Genomic DNA, 22,858 nt, shown 5'->3' on the forward strand with positions numbered 1-22,858 from the left:
CTCTATGCACAGGAGTTACTCTTGGCTCTGCACTCAGGAATTACCCCTGGTGATGTTCAGGGGACCATATGGGATGCTGGGAATCGAACCTGGGTTGGTGCGTGCAAGGCAAACATCCTACCCGCTGTGCTATCACTCCAGCTCCCTTAGGAATCATTTCTGGCGGTGCTCAGAAGACCATATGTGAATTTGGGGAACAAACCCGGGTTGGCCACATGAAAGCAAGCACCCTAACTGCTGTACTATCCCTCCAGTCCCAGATTATGATATATTTCAAACACTCATGGGGATTCTAAACAGCCAAGGGAGGAGCTAGCATATGTTTACTGACATGGAGAGTCTCAGTGGCACACACACTTATGAACTAGGTGCTACCACAGATTCGACACGGGAGAACACATAGGAGCTTCACAGTGGAGTTCAGTGGGGTGCAAGTAGTGCTGCTCTGACCCCCTTGTGTAAAGGGGCCTATCCTATCTCTCTGCCTGTTAGTATTTTTTTTTTTGTTTGTTTTTTGGGTCACACCTGGCGATGCACAGGGGTTACTCCTGGCTCTACACTCAGGAATTACTCCTGGCGGTGCTCAGGGCACCATATGGGATGCTGGGATTTGAACCCGGGTTGGCCGCGTGCAAGGCAAACGCCCTACCCGCTATGCTATCACTCTAGCCCCTGCCTGTGAGTATTTTTTTTTTAGGGGGATGGAGGGAAGGCACATCCAGCGGTGCTCAGGGGTTATTCCTGGCTCTGCACTCAGGAATTACTCCTAGTGGTGCTTGGGTGACTGTATAGGATGCTGGGGAGCCCACCCAGGTTGGCTGCAAACAAGACAAGAGCCCAACCCACTGAACTCTCTCTCCAGCCCAGCTTGTTAGTATTTTCTTTTTCTTTTTGGGTCGCACCTGGTGATGCACAGGGATTACTCCTGGCTGTACACTTAGGAACCACCCCTGGCGGTGCTCAGGGGACCATATAGGATGCTGGGATTCAAACCCGGGTCGGCCTCGTGCAAGGCAAACGCCCTACCCGCTGTGCTATCACTCCAGCCCCTGTTAGTATTTTTTGAAATACGATCAAAAGGCATCCAGCACCAAGTAGCCCAGCAAGTCTCAGACTTTAGTAACACCATTCTGAGATTTAACAATTATCACAAATTGACTTTCATTGATCATTTTTTGTTAATTCCATTTGCCTTTGTGTTGTAATAAGCAAAACGAAGTAAATCATTTTGTGCCTACTAAGGGAGCAAGCTTGGGTGGTTGGTGGGAAACTGGGGACATTGGTGGAAGGAAGGTCACACTGGAGGTGGAATTGATGTTGAACACTGAATACCTGAAACAACTGTAATATGAATAACGGTAAATCATGGTGTTACAAAAAAATAAATAAGGAAGTGGGGGAACAGAAAACCAAAACCAAGCCCAGCTCTCTTCTCCCCCCAAAATCAAAAGGACAAATGGGGGCCAGAGGGGCTGGAGCGATAGCACAGCAGGTAGGGTGTTTGCCGTGCACGTGGCAGGTTTGATTCCCTGCATCCCATACGATCCCCTGAGCACCGTCAGGAGTAATTCCTGAGTGCGAAGCCAGGAGTAACACCTGAGCATCACTGGGTGTGACCAAAGCAAAAAAAAAAAAAAAAGGGGGGGGGCCAGGGTGAAAACACAGAGCTTAAGGAGCTGCCTTACATCATTCACATGTGGCTGAACCTGACTTAATCTCCAGCCTTACAAGTTCCCTGAGCATGTCTGGAGACAGCTTTGGAGGCCGAAACACCCAAAAGTACAAAGGACAAATTTAAAAAGCAAGCTGAATAGCAGTTTGCACACTGTGATTCCCATTCAATGTAAGCAAAAATAAATGTTTGAATTTAGGAAATTTATGAAAAGATACACAAAAAAAGTAATCAGTACTTTCTTCTGGGAAGAAGGGACATGAGAGGGGAGGGATTTTTTTTTTTTTTTAGTTAGGGGAGCACACCCAGTGGTGCTCAGGGCTTACGCCTGGCTCTGCACTCAAGAATCACTTCCGGTGGGCTCGTGGCACCATACAGAGTGCTAGGGGTCAAACAGGGTCAACCACATGCAAGGCAAGCACCCTCTCCACTGTACTATCGCTCTGGCCCCAATGAGTGGAGGAATTTCTTTTTTCATTTCTTTCTTTTTCCTTTTTGGGTCACAATTGGCGATGCTCAGTAGTTTTTCCTGACTCTGCAATCAGGAGTCACTCCTGGCAGTGCTGGGGGACCATATGGGGTGCCAGGGATCGAATCCAGGTTGGCTGCAAGGCAAATGCCCTACCCACTATACTATCACTCCAGCCTCAAGAGCGGAGGAATTTTAACTTTCTACTCTATATTCTTTTGTACCAAGTAGTCAATGTTACTTTTGTTATTTGAGTGGTTTTTGGGCCACACCTAGTAGTCCTCAAGGACTGTTCCTGGCTCTGTGCTCAGGACTGATCCCTAGCAGTACTGGGGTGAGGGGCTATAGGCAGTGCTGGGACTGAACTGGGGTTGGCTGCTCCAAGACAAGTACCCCACCTCCTGTACTATCTTCTCTTTTTTGGCCCCACTTTTTGCATATATTTTGCAGAATCAAGAATGGACTGAAGGCTCATGCATTATAGATATGCACTTATTCTCTGAGCACTTTACCTTTTCTGCCTGTCTATCTATGTATTTAGTTTTATTTTGGGGCCACACCCAGCAGTGGTCAGGGATTATACCTGGCAGGGCACAGAGACCAGGGATCAAACCCAGGCCAGCTGCATGCTTATACGTTCTCTTTTCTGGCTCTATTTGTGTTTCTTGGTGGGGAGAGGCATAGCAGTGTAGCTGGGGCAGTATGTGGAGGACCAGAGGGTGCCATTAAGGATCAAACCCAAGGCTCCTACATGCAATGCATAACTCACAGGGGCTGGAGATAGCTCATGGGCTGGAAAAAAATGTAAAGTGCTCCAGCCCTTTGAACAATCTCTTCAACTGTTTTTTTTTTTTTTTTTTTTTTTTTAGAAAGGAGTTTAACACCCAGCAGTGCTCAGGGCTTACTCCTGGCTCTGAGCTCAGGGATCTCCTAGTAGGATTTGGGGAACCATATAGGATGCTGAGGAATCAAATTTGGGTTGGCTATATGCAAGGGAAGCACCTCAGCCACTGTACTATTTCTCTGGCCCTCCCCAACTGCTTTCATTAGAAAGAGTTTTAAAATTTAATTTTGTTGTTGTTTTGGCCATTAATGAATGTGGTTCCTGACCCCTACCAAAAAAATAAACACCAAAAAATACATTTATTTTTGTTTTTTGAGTCACACCCAGTGATGCTCAGGGAGACTCCTGGCTCTGCACTCAGGAATTACTCCTGACAGAGCTCAGGGGACTATACGGGATGCCAGGTCAAAGCTGGGCCAGCAGCATTCAAAGCAAGCACCCTACCCGATATACTATCTTTCCGTACCTCCCACTGCTTTTAAAGTAGAAATTTAATCAATTAATTTTTGGTTTTTGGGTCACACCCAGCACTGCTGAGAGGTTTACTTCTGGCTCTATACTCAGGAGACCATATAGGATACCGGGGATTGAACGTAAACTGGCTGCATGCAAGGCAAACGCCCTACCTGCTGTACTAATGCTCCAGCCCTTAAAATAGGATTTTTAAATTGCCATAAATAAGTCTAGGAAACATTTGATGTTAATAATGAAGCCATACTAACTTGAATTTTATCTCAAGTGCACATAACTGTCAGAGCTAAACAAACTCTTAGTTCTATTTCCTGGCATTGCTGTCTAGATGGAAATAGGGAAAGAAAAGGAAAGGTGAGGAGGAAGAGGATCTATCTGACAATGGGAGAAGGATCCTATCAATAGCCCGAGATCCTGTATCAATTATGATGTAGATGTTACTTTTGAAATTTTAATTAAAAAATATATAATAAAAGTATATATATTTTTGTTTTTTGGGTCACACGCAGTGATGTACAGGGGTTACTCCTGGCTCTGCACTCAGGAATTACTCCTGGCGGTGCTCGGGGGACCATATGGGATGCTGGGATTCGAACCCGGGTTGGCCGCGTGCAAGGCAAACGCCCTACCCGCTGTGCTATTGCTCCAGCCCCTATAATAAAACTATTATATATTTTATTTATAACTGAGCTTGAAGGTTGCTTTTGGCAGTGTTTCAGGGAACACGTGGTGATGGGGCTCTTATATGCAAAGCATGTGCTCTCCCCCACTTGGGGGGCCACACCCAGCAGTGCTCAGGGCTCACCCCTGGCTCTGTGCTCAAGGATCACTCTTGGTGGGTTCAGGGAGCCACATGGGGTACCAGGGATAGAACCTGGTCAGTTACGTGCAAGAAGTGCTTGCACTATTGGTCCAGTCCACCGGCCCTTTAAATCATCTCCTCACACTGCCAGCTTGTTTCTTAACTACAAGGGGTGGAATTCAGGGCCTCAGACACGCTAGGCATCGAACTATCTTCTTAGCCCTATGTATTAATGTTTTATTTTTGTTTGTTTGGCCAGCAGTGCTCAGCAATCATTCCTGCTGGGCTCAGGAACCATATGGTGTGCCAGGGATTGAACCTAAGTCAGTCATGTGCAAGGCAAATGCTCTACTTGTTACATGATATTTTATATTATTTTATTTTTGCTTTTTGGGTGACACCCAGGATGCACAGTGGTTACTCCTGGTTCTGCACTCAGGAATTACTCTTGGCAGTGGTCAGGGAGTGCTGGGAATCAAACCCAGGTCAGCTGTGTGCAAGGTAAATGCCCTAGCTGCTGTACTATCACACCAGTCCCTTACATGATATTTTAATACTGCTTTTATCATTAAAATAAAAATGTAAAAAAAAAAAGTCCTTCAACATTTTTTAAATAAGGAGATCTTAATTCAATATCAAGGCTGTTTTGACGAACATGTGGTTTCCCATCTGTCTGAGTGGCTAAAAACAGTCTTGCCTAGACACCTTCAAGGTCACTTCAGTCTCTGGATTCCTTTAAGTATATTAAGTAAGCAATTAATAAGAAAAGTAGAACTTTCCTGATTGTGGTGGTAGACAAATCCCCCAAACTGAGGCGATCAGCCTCTGAGAAAATGACCACCCAGTATTCCTTGACCACTGTTTCCTTTACTGAATCTCTTTCTCTCTCCCCGTCTGTTCAGTCAACCTGAACCCTGGCAGCTGAGCTGCGGCTTAGGAGCCAGGGGAAGCCCCGCGGCTGGTACGTTCTGCTCCATTGCCTCTTGCAGCCCGGCCTTCAGGCTGGTGAGGGGAAACTGAAGAAGAACCAGCTCTGCTCTTACTGAACTGCACCCGCTGCAGCGGGCGTGGGCTGAAGGGCTCTGGCGCAGCGTCACCTGCTCAATGACAACGTTCAAGGGACAGGAGAGAGGAGAGGGGCCACGGAACTCTCAGCTGGCAATGGTGATTTTTCTAGACTAGTGAGCTTTTCTTTCAAAGTCACCACTCCCATTCCTATCTGGCTCTTACATTTTAATTGGGTTCTGAAACTAAGTGGGTTCTAAAGCTCATTTAAGCCCCAGTCTAAGTAACTTCTACCCCATGAGGCCCAAAGAAAAAAACAGATCATGAAATGAAGTCACTTGCTGCTAGGAAACAAATATGGAAACGTTTATGCAATTGCTTTTATTTATTCAACTATAAAGTTTAAATGGCAATTTTTTAATAGGTAACACCTTAGATTAATACTAATTATATTGCTATAAATTTGGGTCAGAATCAGAATAGAATTCAGGAAAGAGAGAGAACAAGAGGAAATCTTCAAACATTCAAACCGAGAGAATTCTTGTTTTCCCTTTTTTCACTTTAATTCAATGCTACTTTCCCATGGAGCTCCTTCGGCTGGGTGCGTGTAAGGTGTGAGGAAGCTGCAGAGTGAGCCGTGTGCTGAATGCCAGGTGGACACCTCAGGCGCACTGTGGAAACAGAGCAGGCTCTCCCGTGTTTGGGGCGTTTCTCCCTCTCACCAATTGCACTTCTGCTCCTCTGGCTCGTTCAGAGCTGCACACAATGCCTGGTGCCTCTCCGAGTTCCAGGCTGGTCTGAGGGGGCCCCACAGGCCGGGGAAACGTGCAGAGCTCTGCGTGGCCTTTCCCAGAGCCGCGGCAGCCCCGGCAGGCCTGTGAAGCGGGCAGCACGGTGCTTCCCTGGGGAAAGCTGGCAACAGTGGCCTGTGATTCCTGGTGAAAACATCCAATCAGAAGGAATCCTTATTGCTGGGAAAGGTTAAGAGAAAAAAAAAACAGCTTCCCCTCCAAAGGGGAAATGAAAAAGAAACCAAAAAATATTTAGAATAGCATAAAAAGTGGTATGCGTAAACTTCTTTTTTTGTTATTAAATCTAACTACGAGTTTCCTAAAGTCCAGTTATCAAGTCAAATTGTGTGGCGAGAGGAGCGAGGTCACCTGGTATTTTCCTCAAGAGTTCACAGCTTCAGGCTGAGTGGTCCTGGGCTTGCGTGGGGGGAGCCCCTTTTTGAATGAGGGCTGGGGAGGACAGCGCTCCACGCTGCCGCCAGTTCCATTGGTCCCTGCAGAGTGAGTCTGGCCCCATTCACTGGTGTTTCCTGGCGTCTGCGGTACAGTACTCGGATACCTGGAGCCAGATGAATACCAGGAGCTATTTCTGTAACGAGCCGCACTGTCATGGCGCCCTTGGTTCGTGGGGTCACCGGACTTTTGGCTTTGTGGCCTGTAGCCTTGGCCTCCTCGTCTATTTCCTGAAAATACCTAAAGACAGAGGAATATAATGTTCAAGGCACTCTGGCATTAGAGTTGCAGCTGTTCCCGCTCAGCTGAGAGTAATTCTGAAGCCCGTGTTTATGGGATTTCGGGCTCCTCAACACTTATTCTGTCAGCAATTCAACCTAGGCACGATATAAAAAGAAATCTTTTGATTTTTGTTTTGTTTTGGGGTCACTCTTAGAGGGGCTGGGGACTACTCCGGGCTCTGTGTTTGGGGCACTATGAAGTACCAGAGCTCGACCCAGGTCTCCCACACGCTTTCAGTCTGCTGAGCCACCTCTCTGCCACTAAGCCGTTCACTATTCCCACCAGCCTTTCCTCCCCAGGCGCTTCTCCATTGAAGAGAAGTTAACTTTTCTTCAGCTGGCTACGAGAAAGGGAAGAAGAAAGAGCGAACACTAACTGGGCAAGTATCCTATCACATGTTTGAGCTATGCAGACCATAACCAACTTGTAAAGATAATGAACATTAGCAGTGACCAATTTCATTACGATCTGCTTTGCTGTATGAACCAGAGTAAATTGTGCTGCTCTGATGTTTAGTACATATTTCATATTACAACGCAGAAAGTGTATGGCGTGAGATTTTATTTTTGTCCTTCAATCCTGGTGTTACAACAGTTCTGAAGACTTGCTGACAGCACTTTCTCAGGCGAAGATAAAGAGACATGGATCAGGCTTTGATGTTCTACTCAGGGTTTGCTTTTTACTCCACCAGTGTGAACGACTCTCTCCCTGCCATGTTTCACACTGCTCCAGGTGCACTCTGGTGAATCTACCACTGGGGTGCTTATCTACCTAGAGATGAGAGTCACACTCCCAGTGTGACTAATTACCAGGTAATCCTATCCACAACAGTTAGGATCACTGCCAACAGCACAAAGTCAGTATTTCTTGGCAACAGGCAGGCTAAATTGGCTGGTGATTTGGAACATACATACCACATGCTCCTCTGGAACTAAGTGGGGATGGAGGAATTCAAAATAGATGGAAAATGGCCTTAAAGAGAGGAAGGTCATGTGCCGTGTTGTCAGCACCAAAACTGTTGACCAACAGAGCTTTCCCTTCCTAACGTGCTCAGTGGGGAAGCCAAGTTACCTCTCGCTGAGGTTGGTAGGGCCGGCCACTGGAGTGTGTGACAGCTGCAGGAGTCTCTCCTGGTGCCGAGTTTCTCTTGTTAGCACTTGTGACGCTGGGAGTAGAGGCACAGGTGGAAGAGGAAGCAGCAGAGGCATCACATAGGCTATTCAAGGACACAGATGCGGCAGAGCTACATCGGGATCTGGTTGAATAGCTGTTCTTTGGATGGGACACTGAAACAAAAACAGGAAAATCTGCGGTCATGCAATGGAAGAACACGACAGGTAAGGTTGTTCCCATTTCTTCATTTCACAATGAGCCATTTAAAATGAAGAACTGTGTAGCTGTAAAGAATAGTTTCGAGAATGGGTAAGAAAGAAAAATCTTTCTTCTGTTCTCTGCCTCCAAATTCCCACTGCTTTCTATTTATAATGCTTTTTAAAGGTATTTGTTTATTTCTTCCTCCCAGGTTTTCTGCTTCCTCCATATTTGTTTTTTATGTTCTTGTGATGTTCAAGGAATTACAAGCATACTGGTTGTGGGGTTCACAGTTTTTAAGTTGTGGTGCTAGCTGAGGGTTGTGGGTCAGGTTGTGGGGCTTGTATGCTTGATTACCATGCTCAATGAGGTGTGCACTCCTTTATTTTTTTCTTTTTGCCACAATTTGTCTGTTTGGGCAACCATAAGGTGCTGGGAATTAAATCCCATTCTCCTTCATGCAAGGCATGTGTTCTGGCCTGCTATCATTCCTCTTATATATTTAAGTCTGGATGTGTGTACATATTCCCCAAAGGTACACAAGGACTATGTGATGCCAGAGATAGAATCTGGAGCTCCCACATGCGACCAGCACATGTACTCTGGCCCTTTGGGCCATCTCCTCAGTCCTGCATCCTGTTAAGCTGTGGTGCTGGGACACATGTTCACTGAGGTTCACACACAAGTCATGGTTCTTTCTAGAAGCTGCTGCGGTGTGCATAAGTATGCACACTGGAGGACATACTTTCTGTGCTTATACATCTTTTTTGGCTGTGGTACTTGCTGGGAGCTGAACCCCCCAACCCTTTTTTGTGCTCACAGACACCTCGTGTGGTGTGGCTAGAAATTCCTTGTAGTGTCAGGGATCATAGACAGCAGCGCTGCCAGGACCATGCTTAGCACATGGGGGGGCCGGAGCAATAGGACAGTGGGAAGGGTGTTTGCCTTGCGTGCAGCCCACCTGGGTGTGATCCCCGGCACTCCATATGGTCCCTTGACAAAAAGACATGCTCAGCACATGTGGAAGACCAGGGATTTGAACCAGTAACCATTTGCTTGCAAGGCTGGTTCTCTAAGCCACTGATCTATTTCCCCCATCCCCACCTCCCACGCTTTCTAAAGGAACACTGAGATTTAGAGACAGAAGAACATGCGTGTGATCCAGCCCTCCCCCTGCCCCAACCCCCTGCAACTGTGGACTGCTTGGCATTTTTACTAAGCAACTCATAGGTATGGCTAAAGCAACTCACTAAACCTAGGAACAATAATATGGGCTATATGTTCAGTTTCTTATACAGGGAACATTCTGAATTGCAGACTTTGAATTTGTAGACTTTGTATAGAATGAAGAGGCAAATAAAAAGTTAAATCCAGGTCCAGAGAGATATCCCAATGGTCTGAACTCATGCTTTGCATGTAGGAGGTCAAGGCTGGATCCCTAGAACCGCAGAGTCCCCCGAGCATTGGGGGTTGGGCACTTGCCCTGCATATGGCTGACCTGGGTTTGATCCTCAGCAACCCATAGGGTTAGCACCCCAGAACCCATGAGCCACAGCAGGAGTCATCCCTGAACACAGAGCCAGGAGTAAGGTCTGAGCACCACTGGGTGTAGTCCAAAAACAACCTCCCCCCAACCAAAGAAAAAAAAAAAGATTAAGTCCATGGCCAGAGAGACAACCCAACAGGCCAAACTCCTGCTTTGCATAAAGTCAAGTCTGGATCCTCGAACGGTGTGGTTCCCCAAGCACTGCCAGATACGGCCCCCAAACTAAAAAAAAAAAAAAAAAAGTGAAATTCTTTAAAACAATTCTTCTTACAAAGTTATTTAAATTTAATTTTTAAATTTATATTTTGGTTTCTGGGCCACATCCAGCTCTGGGATTACTCCTGTCTCTGCACTCAGGAATTACTCCTGGTAGTGCTCAGGGAACCGTATGTAATGCTGGGGATCGAACCCAGGTCAGCAATGTATAAAGCAAGTGCCTCCTTACCCAGTATGCTATCTCTCCAGTTCCTTTAAAACATTTCTTTTTTTTTTGCTTTTTGGGTCACACCTGGCGATGCACAGGGGTTACTCCTGGCTCTGCACTCAGGAATCACCCCTGGCAGTGCTCAGGAGACCATATGGGATGCTGGGAATCGAACCCGGGTCGGCCGCATACAAGGCAAACGCCCTATCCACTGTGCTATAGCTCCAGCCCAACATTTTTTTTTTTTTTAATTTTTGGGTCACACCAGTGATGCACAGGGGTTATTCCTGGCTCATGCGCTCAGGAATTACTCCTGGCAGTGCTCGGGGGACCATATGGGATGCTGGGAATCAAGCCCAGGTCGGCTGCGTTCAAGGCAAATGTCCTACCCACTGTGCTATTGCTCCAGCACCCCTTTAAAACAATTTTTAAGATTAATGAAGTAAAACAAAAATTTTCAAGCATTTATCTTCTCAGGACTCTTTCTATACAAACAACTAAATGACTTCAAAATTTCAAAATAAAGGTACAGGCGTGGAGTGAGGGGAACTAAAAAAAAAACAAAAACAAATCAAGGTACCTATGTAGCTGAAAAATTACTACTTTTCAAAATTTTTTCTTGGAGTTCAACCTGGATCAATGTGACCAAGCCCCGCTTCACTGCCACAGGCTCACCATTTCACTGTTATTCCAAGTCAGAAAGAAATAGGAGCTGAGCTCGGTGTTTGGCTGATGCATCACCATAAACTCTCATCATAGAGGCACCATCCACCCCTTTCAAGGCTATTCTTTTTAAAGTTTTTAAATTTATTTTTGTTTCTGTTTGTGGGAACACATCCTGTGTTGCTCAGGGATCAGTCATGGCAGGCTTGGGGGACCATTTATCGTGTAGGGAATAAACCTGGGTCTTCCATGTGCAAGGCAAACATCCTACCTGCTGTACTACTGCTCTGGCCCCTTAAAGCTATTATTGTTTTTATGTACCAGGCCAGGCAAGTCTCAATCTTTCCACTTTGGAGAGTGAAATGAGGTTCAATAAGTCAATGTACAGGCAGGGACTCAAACCTGCTCTGAGTCCAGAGTTCATGACCCTTAAAAAGCTTTTCACACACCCCTTGATTTAGCAGAAGATGGTATTTAGGGGCTGAAGGTACCTATCCTCAGAGTTCAAAGCATCTGTATCCACTGAAATTTTTTGGCTTTTTTTTTTTTTTTTTGGTGGGGAGCAGGTTACATCCAACAATGCTCAGGGGTTACTCCTGGTTCTGCTCTCAGGAATTACTCTTGCTGGTGCTTGGGGTACCATATGTGGTTCCAAGGATGGAATCCAGGTCAGGCACATGCAAGGCCAGCACCCTACCTGCTGTATTATCTCTCCAGCGCTCCACTGACTTTTTAAGTATCTCAGAATTAGTTTCCATAAAAACAAGCAAACAGGCTGGGTAGACGTGGCTCAGTGGCAGAATACATGTCTCACATGTATGAGGGCCTGGTTCAATCTGTGGCATCACACACACAAAAAAAAACAAAAACAACAAAATCCAGAGCCTGAAAATAAGCTCAAAGGACAGAGCACATGCTTTCCTTGCCAGAGACGGGGTTTCGTTCCCAGTGCCACATGGTTCACAGAGCCAGGAATAGCCCCTGTGTGGCCCAAAACCTAGATCCAAACCCGGGAGGCACAAGGGAAGACACAGTAGAGAAGCCAATCTAGTGCCCTTAGTTTCTGGGCACTAGAGACTGATCCCCTCTCACCACCCCCATCTCCAGCATCCAGAATCTAGACCCGTCTCACCTTGTCCAAGTGACTCAATGTTCTTCTTCAGGGTCTCTAGGTCACAGGTGAACCGAGCGACTCGGCCCAGATCCTCATCATATTTACGTTCACTAACAAAGTGCTGGAAAAAGTGCAAAGAAAAGCCTCCAGGTGAGACAAATGGAACATATGAGACTGAGTTTGCTGTATACAGATGAAAGAAAAGTATCTGCAGTTGTCTTGTTTCAATTGCTTCAATAGCCTTTATATGACCAATGCTGACAAAAATTCAGTCATTTTCTTAAGAGCTTGAAGTCGGGGCTGGAGCGGTAGCACAGCGGGTGGGGCATTTGCCTTGCACGCAGCCGACCTGGGTTCGATTCCCAGCATCCCATATGGTCCCCTGAGCTCCACCAGGGGTAATTCCTGAGTGCAGAGCCAGGAGTAACCCCTGAGCATTGCCGGGTGTGACCCAAAAAAGAAAAAAAAAAAAGAGCTTGAAGTCCTATATGGAACTTTATGAAGTGTTATACAATGTCGAATCCCATTAGGTACAATCAAGAGAATGGCGGTGAAAGGAGACTTGCTAGCTCAGGGTCATCCATTTTAAACAAAGCAGAGGTAGTAAAAACATGCCTAAGTTACAACGATGACTTCATTTAAGTAGCTGATTTGGTATTCTTTACTAGGAACTTTCTTAGGAAATTTACTTCATCTTATAAAGTGGGATTTCTAGTCATTGAAGTAGGAAAGATTTCTTGAGATGGAAAATCATTCATGTGAAAGTCAACTTTGCAAATGAGAAGGGTTCATGCTACAAATAATTTAATCTTTTTAAATAGCCTGGGCTGACAAGTAACTATTCCCCTGGCTCAAAAAAACCTCTACCATAGAAATTGTGTGGCTAGAAATACGTTGGGAAGACTGAGTTTCTGGGACACATTTCTATAAACAATATATAAGGTCGCCTGAAATCTTTTCCCCCTCCCAGAGGTAAAGGAGAGGAAAAGGAAATGTAAAGTCTTAGGTAGAATTTAGAAGACTTGAGTTCTTCATAGCAATCCTCTAACTGGGGGTGATGTAACTGAACTTTTCTTTTTTTGAGGGGAGGGGTTTTTATGCTACACACAGTGATACTCAGGAATTACTCCTGGCTCTGCACTCAGGAATTACTCCTGGCAGTGCTTGGGAGATGATATGGGATGCTGGGTATTGAACCTGGTCTGCTGCATGCAAGGCAAAAAATGTCCTACGAACCATACTATTGCTCTAGCCCCTGTAACTGCATTTTGATTTTTCAAGGGGATAAAGCAAATTCACCAGAAAAACCTTCAGGTAACACCTTGGAGCAGGGAAAGAAAAAGGTGAAATAAATGACTATTCAGTTTTGAAGTTCTAAAGCTTCAGAGTTTACACATGAACTTCTGCTAACAAAGTCTTCAGAGAGGCAATATCAGACAATAATTCTGAATCAAATTCTAGGGTTTGTTGAGTCAAAGGCATAACAGGAATGACGGAAATAAAATGATCTGAAAATAAGACATTTAAATTGCAGAGCACCCACTTCAGTACACTGAAACTGTGGAGAGAAACAGATCCTTAGTCAGCCTGCAGAAATATTTCTAGCAGTTTTTCAACCACGTGGGAAGGGGAACAGATGAAGCCTGGGAGCGCCAGAATTCTAATTCCTGGGGGGTTTCCGGCTTCTCCCAAAGAGCTGAATGAGACTGGCACTGGTTTGAGGAAGACTTTGTATAAAACTTAGTAATATAGTTTTAGTTCTTCAAAATGATAATGAACAACATGCATGTTTAACTACTTCTCCCAAAAATTGTATAAGGTGGAATAACATGGTAGAGGTCTGTGTGAGAGGGGTGATGTACTGGGAATGAGAGAGGCAAGGTCTTAGAAGAGGGTGGGGAAAGAATGACACAACAGACAGATAACAACCTACTTTCTGCTAAGGCCATTTAGATATCTGAAATATCATTTGTGGGCCACATAAGACAGGCAAGTGAGCCAAGGGGTAGTTGACAAGAAGCAGACGTGTCTGTCCTGGCATATACTATGGTACTTTGCCTCATTCAGTCCATGGCCTGGAAGTTCCCTGTCCCTATCTCAGATGAACTTCCATCTCAGTTCCTATTTTTTTAAATTTATTTTTGCTTTTCGGGCTATACTCAGTGGTGTTTAGGGGATACTCCTAGCTCTGATTGGTGGTTACTCGCAGCATTGTTAACCCTGTGGTGCCAGGGATTGACCAGGCCTTCTGAATGTAAAATATGTGCTTAACCTGTGGAGCTCTCTCTGTTTCTTTGTTTTCATGTTACAAAGGCTGTCATGCAGCCTCCACAGCAAGTGGTCCTCTTAAATATGGCAATAAATCTGTGTTCAGAAAGAACAGAGGTTAAGGGTTCAGGAGTACAGGCCAACTCCTTTTTTTTTTTTTTTTTTTTGCTTTTTGGGTCACACCAGGCGATGCACAGGGGTTACTCCTGGCGGTGCTCAGGGGACCATATGGGATGCTGGGATTCAAACCCGGGTTGGCCGCGTGCAAGGCAAATGTCCTACCCGCTATGCTATCACTCCAGCCTCAGGCCAACTCCTTCTTCATGAAACTCAGTTTATAAACAACTATTTTACCCAGGACTTCTCAAACTTTTCCCACCTGTGACCCCTTTTGGCCAAAGAAATACAACAGGGGTTTAGTGTTGCTTGAAATAGATTCACCACATAGTTGATTTTTGAGTTTGTTGTATGTTCAGAAACCTTTTAGAGTTTCCAAACTCTTCACAACCCACACATTCACTTACATGGCCCCATAAGGAGTCACAATCCAGCTTAAAAAGCTAGGAATTGGTACACCAGAGCACATTCGTGGGAGCTGTAACTACCGAGGAACATCCCAGTCTCTTTCAGCTTCCCAAGTTCCGTGCCAGAATTCTTATTTTTTTTTTTTAATTTTTGGGCCACAACTAGCAATGCTCAGAGGTTACTCTTGGCTCTGCACTCAGGAATTACTTCTGGCGGTGCTTGGGGAATCATATGGGATGCCAGGGATTGAACCTGGGTCAGCTGAGTGCAAGGCTCTTGCTGCTGTACTATTTTGCTCCAGCACAGTCCCAGAATTCTTTACATGAGAATTTAAAATGGAGGGCTGGAGTATTGTATAGTGGGTAGGAAGCTGGTTTTGTACACAACTGACCCAGGTTTGATCCCCAGCACTCCATATTATATAAATAGTTCAATCCCCTGAGCCTACCACAAATGTTCCCTAAGTGCAGAGCCAGGAGTAAGCCCTGAGCACAGTCAGGTATAGCCCCCAAATCCAAACCACACATACAAGCACTGGAGAACTGTGAGGAGCTAGAGATATAGTTCAGAGGGTTAGGTGCTTGTCTTGCATGTGACTGACTCTGACACTACATATGGTTCCCAAGCACTATCAGGACTAAGCCCCGAGCACAAAACCAGGAGTTAAGCCCTGAGACCATGAATGTGGCCCATAAACCAAAACCAAACAAAGGTCAAGAGTAGGGGGTAAGAAGTGAGGGGAAAGAGCATTTCGGAAAGATGGAAATGCTTTCCCAGAAAGGGAGCAAGCTATGTCGAGAGAAAGGGAACATGTGCTGAGCAGAGAGAACAGGCTGAGCATACAAGAAGTGAAGCGGGTGACTGAGCCGACAGGGTAAGGATTATAGTCTTTGGCCTAAAGCAATGGGAAGTTTGAAGCAGGTCACTTTGGTGTGAAGAAGCCATACGGAGGGGTAGGATGATGGCGCAGTGACAAGGTGGGTGGGTGAAGTTGGTCAGTGAAGTGGCTGTCAGGAAGTCCAAGCAAGGGCCCACTGTCGCTTGACAGTGATGGTGGAGGAGAAAGATGAGAAGAAAAGGTCAGCTCTGAGATTTAGGATGAAGTCAGCTGGACCGGGCCAGGGCAAGCTGACGAATTAGTGTGGGAAAAGGAGAAATTCCCTCAGCTTATCAGCTTGGATAGCCGGACCCGTGAAAGTATCATTTACAGGGAAAGGACACCTGGAAGAAGGCAGGTTTGGAAGGAAAGACCAGATGCTCTTGCATTATGAATAGCCGAAATCATGGGGATTTGTTACTTGTTCCTGGAGGCCACGAAGGTAGAGAGAAGGAGGTTTACCTTGATATCAGCACGGAGCTCGGCCAATTGCTCCTCCGACATTTGCACGGACATGTCAGTCATCTTCTTTAGAAGTTCTGCTTTCTTTTGTCGACCGAGCAAGATTTCCACTGTAAAGGAAAAGAGAGTATGACTCTTCTGATTATTAAACATGATAAAGAACTTCCAGTATATGCTTTGTGGTACACAATTGGATAGCCAAAGATTTAGCTGCCTACCCATCCAGAAAATGAAATACCAAAGGTCCAGCTTCCACCTTCTGGAGGGACTCTGAAGACAACTATACAGTAAACACTTTTAATGAATCATAAAGACTCATAAATCATTTGTCATTTTTATTTCTCTTCTTCCAAGTCAAATTTTTTTCAAGGAGCATATAATTAAAACAGAAATATGCACACATGGAAAATAAATCATCTGGGAAAAATGAGTATGAAATGGAAAGTAGAAAGTGTCTTCTTTGGCCCCCTCTTCAGACGAAACCTCTGCTAACAATTTCTTTTTTCTCCCTTGTTGCTGCCACGGAGATATACCTAATTAAATGACTACATTAATCACATTTTCCTCCAAAGAACTAGTTTCATTTATAACAACTAACAGGAAACTAGTTTCTTCATTTATAATAATAGGAAAACCTGACTGATACAGTTGGTGTGAAGAACATGTATGAATGAGTGCGAAAAAATTCTGAACTGTGAAATACTATGAACAAATCAATTAATAAAACTAAATGGGTAAGAAAAGAAAGAGAAACATCTTGGCAGTGTTGGTAAAAGAGTGTATTAGAGTCACAGAACAAGGATATTCAGAAAGGGGGAAAGAAAATACAAAAACAAACTTGATGAAGAAAATATCTGAATTTAAAATGGTCATGTGTTACTAACATGTGTTAAAGCTAGGTGATAAAAGCTGATTATATTAGCCTCTTCATTGATCAAACTTTTCCATGAAATATGTACATTAGGGTTGGGAGACAGCTCGGAGTGGGAGGACATGTGCTTTGTCTACAGGCATCCTGGGTTTGAGTCCTTGCACTGCTAGGTCTCCAGAGCACCTCCAGGAGAGACTCCCAAACCAAACCTTCACCCCAGATACAAATTACGTGAGAAGCCCTTCCTCTTACTAGCTCCCCAGTTCCCTGAGCTGCTGCTGCTGTTGTGATGACAAGGATCCCTCATGCTTGGTCACAGGGTCACAACGGTAATGTTCTGCATCCCAAACTCCGGTTCTGTTGTGGTAGAGGTGGCCACATTCCTGGCTATGGTGCTAGCATGACTTTATTTTTACATTTTTAATGTCTTATTATCCCCTCCCCACTCCGTTGCCATTTGTTGTTGTGAAGTTGTGGGGCTGCTTGCGACCTGTGATCCTGTGGCTTTGTTCCTGCACACACACATGCACTGTGGTCTTCACACAGCTGCTTTCCAGGGGGCTGTACTTCCTGGCCATGGAGCTCACATTTATTTTCCTTGGCGGAGGATTGGAGGTGGGGGGGTTTCCTAAGTAGTGCTCAGAAGACCAGGGCCCCCCTCCTACTGATTTTTCTGGGGTTAGCCACGTGCAGGCCAAGTGCCTTGACTCTCTCCTCCAGCTCACACATCTCTTTTGGTTGTGGTGCTCACTGGTTGCTATATGCACATATTTAGGTTGGGGTCTTGCACTTCTGGCTTCGACACTTGAAAGGCATAAGCCACTAAGCTAGTTCTCCAAGTTCCTTAGGTGCAGTGCCTGCACACAATTAGCTATATACTGGACATGGCACTGTTGTAGCACCTGTGATTCCAGGCAACGTCATGGAATTGGCACTTAGTACATGTGAATGACACTGAAACTGAAATCATGGCTTTATGCTTGTGACGCAGGCACTTCTGCCACCGAGCCATCTTCCTGTAATAGTTTTATTAATTTATTTAGCTTCTATACTGAGCCATCTTCCTATAATAGTTTTATTAATTTATTTAGCTTCTATTTTATTTCTTCTTTTTTTTTGATCACACCCGGCAATGTTCAGGCATTACTCCTGGCACTGCTCAGGGGACCATATGGGATACTGGGGATCGAACCTGGCTGGGCTGCATGCAAGGCAAACTGTACTATCCACTGTACTATCGCTCCAGTCCCTTAGCTCTCATTCCTACTAATTTCATTTTACCCATATCCTCCTCTTTATTTATTTGGTCTTGGGGCCATACCTGGTGGTGCTTTGGGGCTACTCCTGGGTCTGGGCTCTTGATAGTGCTCAGAGACCAGGCAGGGAGGATCTGCCTGCATGTAAGGCCAACATCTTAACCCCTGTACTCTTTCTCCAGCCCAGCGTCTTCACTCTTTCTTTTTTTCCTTTCCCTTTCTTTTCTTTTCTCCTCTCTCTCTCCCTCTCCCTCCCTCCCTTCCTCCCTTCTGTCCCTCCCTCCCTTCCTTCCACATCTGGCTGTGCTCAGGACTTATTCCTGGCTGTGCTCAGGAATCACTCCTGGTAGAAGTTTAGGAGGCCATATGAGGAGCCAGAATCTAATCTGAGTCAGCCTCATGCAAGACTTTACCCCTGTACTATCTCTTTATCCCTAAATCTCTACCTTTTTAAAATGTGTTGTGTGGTCACAACCAGCTGTGCTCAGGGCTTACTTCTGGCTCTGCACTCAGGGATCACTTTCTGGTACACTTGGGGGACCATATGGGGTGCTGGGGATCAAACCTGGGTCAGCCGCTTATAAGGTAAGTGTCTTACCCACTGTTCTATCTCTTGGGCACTTAAATTTTCATCATAAAAAAATAAACCTAAGTACAAGAATACACTGAACTGTCACATTCAGAAATTTCACAATTTAAATAAATTCAATTTAAATGAAATCTCACCTGTGAAAAACAGTGAAAAGCACCTCTATGAATTCAACATTTTAGGATGATCAAAATGAATAAAATACATCAAAACCGAACTCAGTTCAGTATTCCAAAGCTGCTTCCTCTGGCCCATGGCCACAGATACAAATGATTAAACTGTGAATCATCATCTCAACCTATGTTCTCTTCTTACCAGTGTGAGAGCAGGTTAAAAGAACTAATCTTCCTAATTACAAATCTGGCATTCAGTCCATGAAAGTAAAACCTGCTGCTGAAAAGCCCCAAATCAACATCTCTGTCCAAGCTGCAGCTGGCGTGCCCTTCTTTTCATACAGCTGGGTATCTGTCACCTAACTCCTCACAGAAATGACCAAAAGAGAAAAATCTGGCTCTTTTGTACAAAAGCCCACAGATAACCCAAATTAGAGTCTATTCTGCCAGAATCTATTTTAGAAAGCTATCAACGAACCCTGTTCATGGCATCCTGAACCCTCAAATCATTGACATTTCTTATCCAGTGGTACAGACACTAAGGGAACATCATTCTACAAACTGAGAAAACAAAGTTGAGACAGGTAATGACAGAAATGCATATAATTATTAGTGAGTAACTGTAGGATAACACTGGGATTGTCCTTTCAGCCTTGCTGCAGGGAACTTAGTTTACCTTAAAGTAATGTTCTTTCTGTATGGACACAGGAAGACAGTTAATATTATGCTTTGTAACTTGGGAGTTGACTGACTCCAATAATATTTACTCCCGGGCATCTGCTTTCTCAACTCAGTTGCCCTTAGTTCCTAGCACCCCAAAAGCAGGGTCCCGACGAGGGACGGAATGGACCCAGGGCAAGCTGTGAGCTACCCTGGCAACAAAATGCGCCAGGCCAAAGCGCCACAATACTCAACTATAAGTTGAGAACATGGTCATAGACAAATGCTGTCATGATCCAAAAGAAATGACGAGACTAGGAACCTGATGGGGTTAGGAAGACTAACCTGGCCTGAGGACTGTGGTCTGGAATAATGAATGTCCTCAGAAAGAACCAAACTATGTCTGATGTATTTCTTACTGTGCTCATACAGGATAACATTGCTAGAAATATTAGAAGTAAATTTACTATAATTATTTAAGTGGATTACTAGCTGAAGAAGGAAGAAAGTGACACACCCTTGTTTGGATCCCACCCTTGAGCAGATCTCCTAGTAATCTGGAGTAATCTCCTTAGATGATTTTGTTAATCAAAATAGAGATTTTGTTAAACAAAACAGAGATTTTGTTAACCTCCTGAAGAAATGGTTTTACCCCTCTTTGTTGATTTGTTAATGTTCAACCCACCTTTGTGTCACCACCCTATATGATTGCTATATAAACTAAGACTGTTAAGAGAAGTAGAAGTGAGAGTTAAGACAGAAGCAAGGAGAAGAGACAGAATTGGAAAGAAGACACAGAGGCAAGACAGAAGACTCAGGAGAAGACATAGAGCAAGAGAGAAGACACAGAAGCAGAGACAGAGAAGTCAAAGAGACCAGAGGAGAGACTACAGAGACAGAGATGGAGATAGGGAGACAGGCAGAAGAGAGCACAGTGGAACACACAGAAGCAGAGCATAAGGAGGGGCTATCCTGATCCTGCCCATACACAGTGGCTTGAGAGCACCAACCGCAAGTGGGGGGGGGAGAGGGAGAAGGAGGGAGGGAGAAGGAGAAGGGGAGAGGGAGAGGGAGAGGGGGAGAGAGAGATGAAGAGGGGAAGGGAGAGAAGGAGGGGGAGAGGGAGGGAGAGGGGGAGGGGGAGGGAGAGGAGGAGGGAGAGGGAGAGACCCGCCGCGAGAGCCCTAGAACAACACAACACATATCACATCACCCCCTCCCGCAAATGCGAGCTCCCTTTGTAATTTTTTACAAGTAACCTTGTGAAGTCTCCTTTAATGAATTCCTATTTGGAAAAAAGACCAAATGAAAGTATTTAATCACTGGAGAAAAACACAAAATAAAACCTAGTCTTCTGTATAATGCCTCATTTCCTAAATTGAGGCTATGGTAACCGATACTATAGCGCAGCATCTTATACACTGACTCTTGCATTAAAAATATTAAAATATAGAAATATCTTAAACAAAGACTCTTGTAGGGCCAAGACTGTAACTATATGGGCTAGAACGCACGCCTTGCATGCAGGAGCCATGCGTTCAATCCCTGGCATGGCATGGCCCTCTGTGCAGCACCAGAAAGAGACCAATAAACACCAAGCTACTGAGCACTGTTGGGCATGGCCCCAAAACCTAAACACAATTTTGGGAGGATTTTGGGTCATACCCCATATGCTCAGAAGCTACTCCTGGTGTTGCTCACAGATCACTCCTGGCAGTGTTCAGTTTATGTAATAAAAGGCATCAAACTTTGTATGTAAGGCAAGTGCCTTAACCTTTATACCATTTCATTTGCCCCACAAAGAATAACTGTATAACTAAATATACCATTGTGGCATTTATAATGCTTCTGATTTTTGGCTATTTTGGGGTTTTGTTTTGGCTTTTGGGTTACATCCAGCAATACTCAGGGGTTACTTCTGGCCCTGCACTCGGGAATTACTCTTGGCGGTGCTCCGGGAACCATATGGAATGCCAGGAATCGAACTCGGTTTGGCTGCTTGAAAGGCAAATGCCCTACCTACTGTACTATGTCTCTGGCCCCTACTGTGCTTCTGTTACTGATGTTGAGACAGCTTCTTATAAACTGTTAACAACTTTAATTTAAAACAGCCTTAAAAAGAAAAAGAAAACTTATTAACAACTTACTTGCTTCAGCTTTCACTTTGTCCATTTCAGCAAGCAGTGCAACTTCTCGATCCATTAAACTAGAAAGGGGTGACAGAAGAAAAGCTCTGATCAGAAACTCAAATAGAAATAGAACATTGTTGGGCTAGAGCGAAAGCACACATGGTGGACCTGGATTCAATCCCATATGGTCACCCAAACACCACTAGGAGTAATTCCTGAGTATAGAGCCAGGAGTAACCCCTGAAAACCACTGGGTATGGTCGAAACACCAAAAACAAAAACAAGAAAAAGAAAGAAAGAAAGAGAGAGAGAAAGAAAGAAAGAAAGAAAGAAAGAAAGAAAGAAAGAAAGAAAGAAAGAAAGAAAGAAAGAAAGAAAGAAAAAAGAAAGAAAAAGAAATAGCACATTGTTAATCTAAGATTAAAGTATTCTACAAAGTACATATGCTGTGAAAATTCTGATGTCTCACTTGAAGGAAGAGTATTTTAAGGATTCTGATAGGGCACTTGCCTTGCACATGGCAGACCTGGCCCAGGCACCTCCTAAGGCCACCAGGAGTGATCCCTGAGCAGAGTCAGGAATAAGTCCTGAGCACTGCTGGGTATGACCCAAAAAAGAAAAAAAAAAAGACTATTTTAAGGATTCTAATAAATTAAACATATATACTCCCCTTTTATTACTACATGTTACAGTAAACCAGTAGGTATTAAGTTTAGAGTTGTAGCTGGAAGTCTAAAAGTTGAAAACCAGGGTACAGTGGGTAGAGCGCTTGCCTTTCAAGCAGTCGACCCAGGTTCCATCCCCAGAACCCCAAATGGTCCCCTGAGTCCTGCCAGGAGTGATCACTGAGAGCAGAGCCAGGAACCAGCCCTGAGCACCAAAACCACAACAAATAAAAGACCAGTAGATGGCAGCAGAAAGCTACCAAAAACATTTCCTAATAGATCGTGCTAAATCAAAACTGTGAAAATTACATTATTTTCATATATGTGCTCAAATATATTTTCTGGGGAACCCCAATACTGCTCAGGGGACCCAGGGGTTACACCAGTATCCTGCTGGTTTGATACCTGGCTCCAGTAGTAACAGGGGCCACCAATACTAGGGATCCAACTTGAGGCCTCATGCAAGCAAGTTACACGCTTCATCCCTTTGGGATGTCTCCCTGGCCTCTAGAATTTATACATATGTATGTATAAATACATACTATGTATTTTAATCTAGAAAATTAGATTTTCTTCTACTTTTTTGGTCAACTTCC

The 22,858-nt window shown here is 44.7% G+C and overlaps 1 protein-coding gene across 5 annotated transcripts in view; it reads right to left on the reverse strand.

Moving 5' to 3' along the window:
* Positions 1-5,621: 5,621 nt before the first annotated feature.
* SPATS2 (spermatogenesis associated serine rich 2) overlaps positions 5,622-22,858 on the reverse strand; it is a 131,306-nt gene continuing 114,069 nt past the window's right edge. For all 5 annotated transcript variants that reach the window (XM_055128050.1, XM_055128049.1, XM_055128054.1 and 2 more), the window contains 5 exons: positions 21,616-21,674; positions 15,980-16,089; positions 11,866-11,968; positions 7,861-8,075; positions 5,622-6,747 (listed from right to left, as the gene is read on the reverse strand). In XM_055128050.1, the coding sequence (XP_054984025.1) occupies positions 6,436-6,747; positions 7,861-8,075; positions 11,866-11,968; positions 15,980-16,089; positions 21,616-21,674 (799 nt within the window). In that variant the 3' untranslated portion in view covers positions 5,622-6,435. The remainder of the gene's footprint in view (positions 6,748-7,860; positions 8,076-11,865; positions 11,969-15,979; positions 16,090-21,615; positions 21,675-22,858) is intronic.

This window comes from Sorex araneus, chromosome 2 (assembly GCF_027595985.1).
Source record: "Sorex araneus isolate mSorAra2 chromosome 2, mSorAra2.pri, whole genome shotgun sequence".
Lineage (NCBI taxonomy): Eukaryota > Metazoa > Chordata > Mammalia > Eulipotyphla > Soricidae > Sorex > Sorex araneus.